General features: G+C 43.8%; 1 protein-coding gene across 2 annotated transcripts; it reads left to right on the plus strand.

Moving 5' to 3' along the window:
• The first annotated feature begins 1659 nt into the window (after positions 1–1659).
• Positions 1660–9808, plus strand: LOC128699745 (uncharacterized). Of its 2 annotated transcripts, XM_070102400.1 has the most exons (5): positions 1660–1818; positions 2885–3024; positions 4479–4541; positions 5718–5855; positions 7971–9808. In XM_070102400.1, the coding sequence occupies exons 1-5, from the start codon at positions 1758–1760 to the stop codon at positions 8712–8714; spliced, it is 1146 nt and encodes a 381-aa protein (XP_069958501.1). In that variant the 5' UTR covers positions 1660–1757; the 3' UTR covers positions 8715–9808. The 2 variants fall into 2 exon arrangements, with proteins under 2 accessions (XP_069958501.1, XP_069958502.1); XM_070102401.1 differs by lacking the exon at positions 4479–4541.
• Positions 9809–10130: the final 322 nt, after the last annotated feature.

The raw sequence follows: 10130 nt of genomic DNA on the forward strand, positions 1-10130 counted from the left end.
GGTAAGGTTTGTCAGGTTAGGTTAGGTTAGGTTAGGTTAGGTTAGGTTAGGTTAGGTTAGGTTAGGTTAGGTTAGGTAAGGTTTGTCAGGTTAGGTTAGGTTAGGTTAGGTTAGGTAAGGTTTGTCAGGTTAGGTTAGGTTAGGTTAGTTTAGGTTAGGTAAGGTTTGTCAGGTTAGGTTAGGTTAGGTTAGTTTAGGTTAGGTTAGGTTAGGTTAGGTAAGGTAAGGTTTGTCAGGTTAGGTTAGGTTAGGTTAGGTTAGTTTAGGTTAGGTAAGGTTTGTCAGGTTAGGTTAGGTTAGGTTAGTTTAGGTTAGGTTAGGTTAGGTTAGGTTAGGTTAGGTTAGGTTTGTCAGGAAACAGGACAAATGTGTCCTGACGTGGGACTTAGTTATATGATAACCCACAGCTGGAGCTTTTGGTCATCTGACCGCGACCTTCCACTGGCTTACCACTCCACCACTTTAAAATCAACAGTTATAATTATAACCATTAAATATTTCTTTACATTTCAAAACATCATAAAACACTCTTCTCCCCGAGTGACTTCAGTAGACATGGTTACTGCTTCTGAAACCTTGTTTGGCTAACTGTTTCTCTCTGCCGAAACTCTTGAGCTGGACACAGATATTTCTAGCCATATAACTAGACTGTAGCTGACCAGAAGTGATTTAACTTACTCTAGTTATGTCTGTTGTCTAGGTTATTCTAGTTGTTCCTTCTGATACTCCTTTTCTTATTCCAGTGTCTCTGACGCCACTAGTTTTTGCTTCCAGACGCCACTAGTTATTGCTTCAAGACGCCACTAACTAGTCTTGCTTCAAGACACCACTAACTGGTCTTGCTTCAAGACACCACTAACTGGTCTTGCTTCAAGACACCACTAACTGGTCTTGCTTCAAGACACCACTAACTGGTCTTGCTTCAAGACACCACTAACTGGTCTTGCTTCAAGACACCACTAACTGGTCTTGCTTCAAGACACCACTAACTGGTCTTGCTTCAAGACACCACTAACTGGTCTTGCTTCAAGACACCACTAACTGGTCTTGCTTCAAGACACCACTAACTGGTCTTGCTTCAAGACACCACTAACTGGTCTTGCTTCAAGACACCACTAACTGGTCTTGCTTCAAGACACCACTAACTGGTCTTGCTTCAAGACACCACTAACTGGTCTTGCTTCAAGACACCACTAACTGGTCTTGCTTCAAGACACCACTAACTGGTCTTGCTTCAAGACACCACTAACTGGTCTTGCTTCAAGCTCCCTTACCTCCTGACGACCACTTCTCTAATTTGTATGATCACTGATAGACCAATAATTACGAAATACTGTACAGTATTGCAATGACACTCGTGTATACTGCAGCTATCACTGTGTTCTTGCATACAAGTATACAAACATCACACGTATATACAACACTGTAAGAATAATTCGTGTATATATAATGACTATTCCTGCCCACATAACTGTATGGGTCGCGTAGATCCAGTTTGTTGTGATGGATAAATATAGATTTTGTGAAATATTCTTGTGTTAATATCTGTGTTTATAACTGATACACTCAAAATATTAATTTTTCGCTTTGGCATCTTCGAGTACGATTATTTTTTTTTTTTAAATAATGTGGTGTATAACTTAGGGTGTTAAATTTTCGTGTGGCGAGACGTGGCAAGGATTGGAGCATATATAAGGGTCTGCCTGGACTGACTGCGGTCCACTTCTTTTGCGGCCAACAGTGGTAGAAGAGTAAACATGAAGACCTTCCTGCCCCTCGTTCTTACACTTCTGGCTGTAGCAGCCAACGCTGCTCCTGGTAAGTGGCTTACGTACTCTTTCCTCCACTTGTAAGTACCATCATACACTCACAAGATTTTACTTCTGGAGTTGCAGCTGTGTTAGAGTGCTGGGGATGTCATGAGAGCCTCAGTCTTGGTACAATACTAAAGTTGCCGAGAAAGATTCAATGTTCGTGGGTCGGGCGAATGTTTTTAAGTGGGTTTGGGTTTGAGAAGAAGGTGCCAAGTATGGGCCAGTAGGTCTGCTGCAGTGTTCCTCCTTTCTTATGTTCTTATGTCTCTCTAGACACTTGAAGATCCTCTAGTCTTTCCCAAGAGAATGAAGAACTATGTCTTAGGAGAAATGAGAACGTCTCTAGTACCTCCGAGGGAAAGACCCTCTCTAGGCCTTCTGAGGGGAAGAACCTCTCTAGGACAACAGAAACTTGAGGGCCCCTAATCCCGGAGGGGCCCCAGAAGCCACTTTAGTCCACACTGATTAAAAATTTTGGGTCTACTGTATGAGGAGTTATAAAAAATAATAATATTAATAATACAGTGTAATTCAATACAAAATAATAGAATAAAAATTACAAGGTTATTAAAGTATGATGTAGGCCTAGCTGTAGGCCTAGATGTTGCTGGTTGTGAAGGTGACTCATAACAGTTCAAGCTTCAGGAACCCCATGACAGTTCAAGCTTCAGGAACCCCATGACAGTTCAAGCTTCAGGGACCCCATAACAGTTCAAGGTTCAGGGGCACCATAACAGTTCAAGGTTCAGGGACACCATAACAGTTCAAGGTTCAGGGACACCATAACAGTTCAAGGTTCAGGGACACCATAACAGCTCAAGGTTCAGGGACACCATAACAGTTCAAGGTTCAGGGACACCATAACAGCTCAAGGTTCAGGGACACCATAACAGTTCAAGGTTCAGGGACACCATAACAGCTCAAGGTTCAGGGACACCATAACAGTTCAAGGTTAAGGCCCCTAAAAATATAGGTCCTCCACTTTTTGTTAGTTTCTTAGCCATTTCTCATGTTATGTAAGATGTTTGTACTTACGTTTACCTGTGTCTAAATAATGTTACTTACTTCAGCTGCCCAGGGTGGTCCGCTGTTTGGCCCTCCTACCACCACCTCCACCACTGAGATTCCTCTTTCTGGCATTAGCAACCCAGTGCCACCCAGTCAAGTCAGAGATGCCCGCAGCGCCCAGTTCCCGCAGCCTTCTAACGTGGTGGGTGGAGTTACCTGTGTACTCACCTATTTGTACTCCCCTATTTGTGGTTGCAGGGGTCGAGTCCTAGCTCCTGGCCCCGCCTCTTCACCGGTTGCTACTAGGCCCTCTCTCTCCCCGCTCCATGAGCTTTATCAAACCTCGTCTTAAAACTGTGTATGGTTCCTGCCTCCACTACGTCATTTTCTAGGCTATTCCACTGCCTTACAACTCTATGACTGAAGAAATACTTCCTACTATCTCTCTGACTCATTTGTGTCTTCAACTTCCAATTGTGGCCTCTTGTTTCTGTGTCCCCTCCCTGGAACATCCTGTCCTTGTCCACCTTGTCTATTCCACGCAGTATTGTGTGTGTGTGTGTGTGTGTGTGTGTGTGTGTGTGTGTGTGTGTGTGTGTGTGTGTGTGTACTCACCTATTTGTACTCCCCTATTTGTGGTTGCAGGGGTCGAGTCCTAGCTCCTGGCCCCGCCTCTTCACTGGTTGCTACTGGGTCCTCTCTCTTCCTACTCCATGAGCTTTATCAAACCTCGTCTTAAAACTATTTATGGTTTCCGCCTCCACTATGTCACTTTCTAGGCTATTCCGCTGCCTGGAACATCCTGTCTTTTTCCACCTTGTCTATTCCACGCAGTATTTTATGTCGTTATCATGTCTCCCCTGACCCTCCTCTCCTCCAGTGTCGTCAGGCCGCTTTCCCTCAACCTTTCTTCATAGGACATTCCCCTTAGCTCTGGAACTAATCTTGTCGCAAACCTTTGCACTTTCTCTAATTTCTTGACGTGCTTGATCAAGTGTGGGTTCTAAACTGGTGCTACATACTCCAGTATGGGCCTGACGTACACTGTGTACAGTGTCTTGAAAGATTCCTTACTAAGGTATCGGAACGCTGTTCTCAGGTTTGCCAGGCGCCCATATGCTGCAGCAGTTATCTGGTTGATGTGTGCTTCCGGAGACATGCTCGGTGTTATACTCACCCCAAGATCTTTCTCTTTGAGCGAGGTTTGCAGTCTTTGGCCACCTAGCCTATACTCCGTCTGCGGTCTTCTGTGCCCTTCCCCGATCTTCATGACTTTGCATTTGGCGGGGTGTGTGTATGTGTGTGTGTGTGTGTGTGTACTCACCTATTTGTGGTTGCAGGGGTCGATTCCCAGGTTCTGGTCCCACCTCTTCCCTAGTCGCTACTAGGTCCACTCTCCCTGCTCCAAGAGCCTTACCGTACCTCATCTTAAAACTATGTACTCACCTAATTGTGGTTGCAGGGATCGATTCACAGCTCCCGGTGCGTGTGTGTGTATGTGAGAGAGAGAGAGAGAGAGAGAGAGAGAGAGAGAGAGAGAGAGAGATGAAACACTCAATAAGAACACTATAAAAATCATATCTAAACCTACATAAGAAACAAATGAGAATCGCTAAACTCACGGTATTAAATTCTCCTTCAATTTCTCATCCCCAGGATTCCCCACCTTCACCCATTCATGGGAACAGACCCATCTCTCCTCCCTTCAGCCAGAGTGACGTAAGTATACCACCTCTAACACAATACACTTTTAATTCAATTATTTACACCCATAACGTAACCAAAATTTTAAATGTCTGACGACGGCTCCAGTTTTCACCGAAACTTCGAAATATTTAATGAAAAATAATCCATATTAATGATCCAATTTTAGTTTTCAATTGTATTATCGGGTACCTACTTACTGCTAGGTGAACAGTGACAACAGGTGTGAGGTGGCTAACACCTGGGTGTTAGTCACTTTACACCTGCTGTCCCTGTTCACCTAGTAGTAAGTAGGTACCTGGGTGTTAATCACCTTATACCTATTGTCCCTGTTCACCTAGCAGTAAGTAGGTACCTGGGTGTTAGTGGACTGGTGTGGGTGGCATCCTGGGGACAAAATTAACCTAAGTTGCAGGAAATGCTCTGCTTAACCAGGGACTTTCTATATAGTATGTCATGGGTGTCAGCTATGGTCTGTATAAGTTATACCATGTATTGGTAGAAATAAAGATTATTATTATTATTATTATTATTATTATTATTATTATTATTATTATTATTATTATTATTATTAAATCTATAGGGGAAGGAAGGAGGGGTAGGGGTCGTCCTCGGAAAGGTTGGAGGGAGGGGGTAAAGGAGGTTTTGTGGGCAAGGGGCTTGGACTTCCAGCAGGCATGCCTGAGCGTGTTAGATAGGAGTGAATGGAGACGAATGGTACTTGGGACCTGACGAGCTGTTGGAGTGTGAGCAGGGTAATATTTAGTGAAGGGATTCAGGGAAACCGGTTATTTTCATATAGTCGGACTTGAGTCCTGGAAATGGGAAGTACAATGCCTGCACTTTAAAGGAGGGGTTTGGGATATTGGCAGTTTGGAGGGATATGTTGTGTATCTTTATACGTATATGCTTCTAAACTGTTGTACCTCTGCAAAAGCAGTGATAATGTGTGAGTGTGGTGAAAGTGTTGAATGATGATGAAAGTATTTTCTTTTTGGCGATTTTCTTTCTTTTTTGGGTCACCCTGCCTCGGTGGGAGACGGCCAACTTATTGAAATTATTATTATTATTATTATTATTATTATTATTATTATTATTATTATTATTATTATTATTATTATTATTATTATTAAATGTTGCACATGTGTCTAATTTATAATCTTGTTGGTTCTGTGAACCATTTATTGGCAGGATGACTCTGAATCACGATCACTGAGTGACTCTGCTGACTCCAGCATCTCTGAAATCAGCAGCAATGACAGTGACAGCAGTGTAAGATTCTCCTCCCAGGTTCACAATCCTCCAGAATCACCCTTAAGTTTTGGTAGCGTAAGTATCACTGTTGTAGCACCTTACAGTGACCTTCACTGGCGTAAGATCTGTTGTAGCGCCTTACAGTGAACTTCACTGGCGTAAGTTCTGTTATTGTCAAAGTTTCCACTTAACCTCAGGAAACTTAGATTCTGTGTCAGTGCTTTTTTCCTTTCCCTTAACGAAGCTTCAATGATGTATCTTTCTCGCCTGCGTTCCAAGGAGTACAGGTCAAGGGACTTCAACCGTTCTCGGTAATTTAGGGAATTTTTGATATTTATAAGTGAAGTGAAAGTTCTCTGTATATTCTCCAGGTCAGCAATTTCGCCCCTTGAAGGGATCATTAGTGAACCACAATATTACACCCTAGAGAGCACAAGCGATTTGAAGAGATTTATCATGGGCTTGGCATCCCTAGTTTTGAAGGTTCTCATTATCCATCCTAAAATTTTCTAGCAGATGAGGTAAATACATTGTTGTGGCCTTTGAAGGTGAGATCCTCTGACATTATCACTCCCAGGTCCTTCACATCAGTTTTTCGCTCTATTGTGTGATTGGAATTTGTTTTATACTCTGATACAGTTTTCATTCCTCGAGTTTTCCATATCGGAGTAATTCGTATTGTTTTCTGAGGCCAATTTAAAGATTTGTTTGATATCCGCCTAGAGATTTACAGTGTCCTCAGTGGATGACACTGTTATGCAGATTCTGGTATCATCAGCTAAGGACACAGTGCTATGGCTTACATCCCTGTCTGTGTCAGATATGAGGATGAGGAACAGGATGGGAACGAGTACTGTGCCTTGTGGAGCAAAACATTTCACTGTAGTCGTCTCAGACTTTACTCTGTTTACTATTACTCTTTGTGTTCTATTTATTGCGAATTTATAGATCCATCTACTCACTCTTCCTGTTATTCCTTTATCACCCATTTTGTGTGCTATTACACCATGGTCACACTTGTCATAAGCTTTCGTATACTACATCTGCATTCTGTTTGTCCTCCAGCGCATCGAAGACTATATCATAGTGGTCCAGTAGTTGTGAGAGGCAAGAGTGACCATCCAAGACTATATCATAGTGATCCAGTAGTTGTGAGAGGCAGGAGTGACCATCCAAGACCATGTCATAGTGGTCCAGTAGTTGTGAGAGGCAGGAGTGACCATCCAAGACTATATCATAGTGGTCCAGTCGTTGTGAGAGGCAGGAGTGACCATCCAAGACTATATCATAGTGATCCAGTAGTTGTGAGAGGCAGGAGTGACCATCCAAGACCATGTCATAGTGGTCCAGTAGTTGTGAGAGGCAGGAGTGACCATCCAAGACTATATCATAGTGGTCCAGTAGTTGTGAGAGGCAGTAGTGACCATCCAAGACTATATCATAGTGGTCCAGTATTTGAGAGAGGCAGGGACGACCTGCTCTAAATCCATGCTGCCCTCGGTTGTGCAATTATTGGGAATCCAAATGGTTGGCGATCTTGCTTTTGAAAATCCTTTAAAAACTTTTTATGACGTGGGACATTAGTGCTATTAGTTGCTATTGTTTTACTGCTACCTTTGTCGAGAGGGGCTATGTCTGTTGTTGTTAGTGACTGTGGGAAGACCCTCGTGTTTAGGCTATAGGATGACCCCTGTGTCTAAGCTATGGGATGACCCCTGTGTCTAAGCTATGGGATGACCCCTGTGTCTAAGCTATGGGATGACCCCTGTGTCTAAGCTATGGGATGAACCCCCCGTGTCTAAGCTGTGGGATGACCCCTATGTCTAAGCTATGGGATGACCCCCCCGTGTCTAAGCTGTGGGATGACCCCTGTGTCTAAGCTATGGGATGACCCCCCCGTGTCTAAGCTGTGGGATGACCCCCGTGTCTAGGCTATGGGATGACCCTTGTGTCTAGGCAGTGGGATGACCCTTGTGTCTAGGCAGTGGGATGACCCTTGTGTCTAGGCTGTGGAATAACCCCTTGTGCTTAGGTAGTGGGATGACCCTTGTCTAGGCAGTGGGATGACCTTTGTGTCTAGGTAGAGGGATGACCCTTGTGTCTAGGCAGTGGGACGACCCCTGTGTCTAGGCTCCCTATGGGTTGGTATTTTTTCATTGTTTAATTCTTTCGTTTAATGATTTTTTGCAGGCTGATTTCAACTCACGACCAGTGAGGCAGGTACCTACTACTACCACTGAGAAGAACGTACGACCAGTGAGGCAGGTACCTACTACTACCACTGAGAAGAACATACGACCAGTGAGGCAGGTACCTACTACTACCACTGAGAAGAACGTACGACCAGTGAGGCAGGTACCTACTACTACCACTGAGAAGAACGTACGACCAGTGAGGCAGGTACCTACTACTACCACTGAGAAGAACGTACGACCAGTGAGGCAGGTGCCTACTACTACCACTGAGAAGAACGTACGACCAGTGAGGCAGGTACCTACTACTACCACTGAGAAGAACGTACGACCAGTGAGGCAGGTACCTACTACTACCACTGAGAAGAACGTACGACCAGTGAGGCAGGTACCTACTACTACCACTGAGAAGAACGTACGACCAGTGAGGCAGGTACCTACTACTACCACTGAGAAGAACATACGACCAGTGAGGCAGGTACCTACTACTACCACTGAGAAGAACGTACGACCAGTGAGGCAGGTACCTACTACTACCACTGAGAAGAACGTACGACCAGTGAGGCAGGTACCTACTACTACCACTGAGAAGAACGTACGACCAGTGAGGCAGGTGCCTACTACTACCACTGAGAAGAACGTACGACCAGTGAGGCAGGTACCTACTACTACCACTGAGAAGAACGTACGACCAGTGAGGCAGGTACCTACTACTACCACTGAGAAGAACGTACGACAGTAAGGCAGGTTACTAGTTCCACCACTGCCAAGACGATCACCAACTAAGTTAGTGGCTCATCCCCACTAACCACTAGGACGACCCTCCATCTACTGTCCTCTGGTGGTACAATATCACCACTACCTCCGCCAAGAACACCTCCAGGAGAATAGTTTGTCTATCTAGAGAAAGACAATGTTTTACATCTAACTAATTTAGAAATAATGACCCGTGAATCAGAACTATGATAATGTCTTGTTGTTCTAGTATTCTAGACAACATCTAGGCTAGATCCTTCAGACTTGTAACAGCTTAAATCCTGTTCACTAGTCTGCTGGTTCCTTGATCTACCATCCTCCATGGTTAGTGTTATTTGTCAGTGGATAGTGAATGTCCTTGATGATGACCCTCGTTTAACTCGCTTGACCTCTGCACGTCTCGTTCACTGTGTTAATCCACGTTGAACACAGACATGCTTGACCATTGCTCTACACTGTTGTTGTCACTCACCCAGCGACATTTTCTTGCACACGTTTTTTTCTCCAGTTGTATCTCCACCAGATCACGTTTGAGCTCTGTAACATCTCTCAGTAACTAAGAGAAGCAAGCTAGATCAAGCAAGTTCACCAAGCATTAACGTTGATTCTGCTGTTGTCGACACTGTTCACCATCTCTGCCATCAGTACCAACACATGACAAACAGTATGATGATACCGACGAACTCTGGACAAAAGCCACTTGTTCGCAGTACTATTTATTAATGATAATCCATCCTTTCGTAAATGTCCTCAACTGTACATAAATATCCAATTCCAAAAGACCACATTGATGATTATAATATCAATAATTATCCACTGTTTTAAGCATTTAAAACACCCATTATTTTTTGTAAACAGAGACGCTATAACTTGAAGTCAAGTGTGGACACAGCATGGTGTGAGACATCAAACTTCAGATATATAACTCATGATTCTTAACTGTATAGCTATAACTGCGGACATCTATTGACCCAGTTGCAGTTATCTAAATCGTTAAGCTTGTATTTAACCCTCTGCTTTTGTTTAGTAAATATATACATGTTGCGTAGAATAGAATAAAGCCAGCATTCCAAACCAAAATTTTATTGATCTAAACCAGTTATATATATATATATATATATACTGATCTCTGGCTGAAGGAGACTCGAACCTACGAACCTTGGGACAAGGTACGCAGTGCTTTACCAATCTACCCACATCGGACAATACCTTGGCGTGTAGCTTGCGCTACACGTTTGATCCAAGGCAGCCAGCTATCAGGGAGAAGGCTTACAGCTTTTCATCTCATCCCCTGCATGCATCAGCCTTACTAGAGATATTAACAATGCAAGGAATTGTCCAGTGTGGGTAGATTGGTGAAGCACTGCGTACCTTGTCCCAAGGTTCGTAGGTTCGAGTCTTC

Source organism: Cherax quadricarinatus, chromosome 81, assembly GCF_038502225.1.
Source record: "Cherax quadricarinatus isolate ZL_2023a chromosome 81, ASM3850222v1, whole genome shotgun sequence".
Lineage (NCBI taxonomy): Eukaryota > Metazoa > Arthropoda > Malacostraca > Decapoda > Parastacidae > Cherax > Cherax quadricarinatus.

Excerpts from the sequence above, each read along its gene's own strand:
- LOC128699745 (XM_070102400.1), top strand. The coding sequence starts at position 1,758 with ATGAAGACCTTCCTGCCCCTCGTTCTTACACTTCTGGCTGTAGCAGCC. Across the intron at positions 1,819-2,884 it reads AGCAGCCAACGCTGCTCCTG|CTGCCCAGGGTGGTCCGCTG; the intron begins GTAAGTGGCTTA and ends TACTTACTTCAG. Across the intron at positions 4,542-5,717 it reads CTCCCTTCAGCCAGAGTGAC|GATGACTCTGAATCACGATC; the intron begins GTAAGTATACCA and ends ATTTATTGGCAG.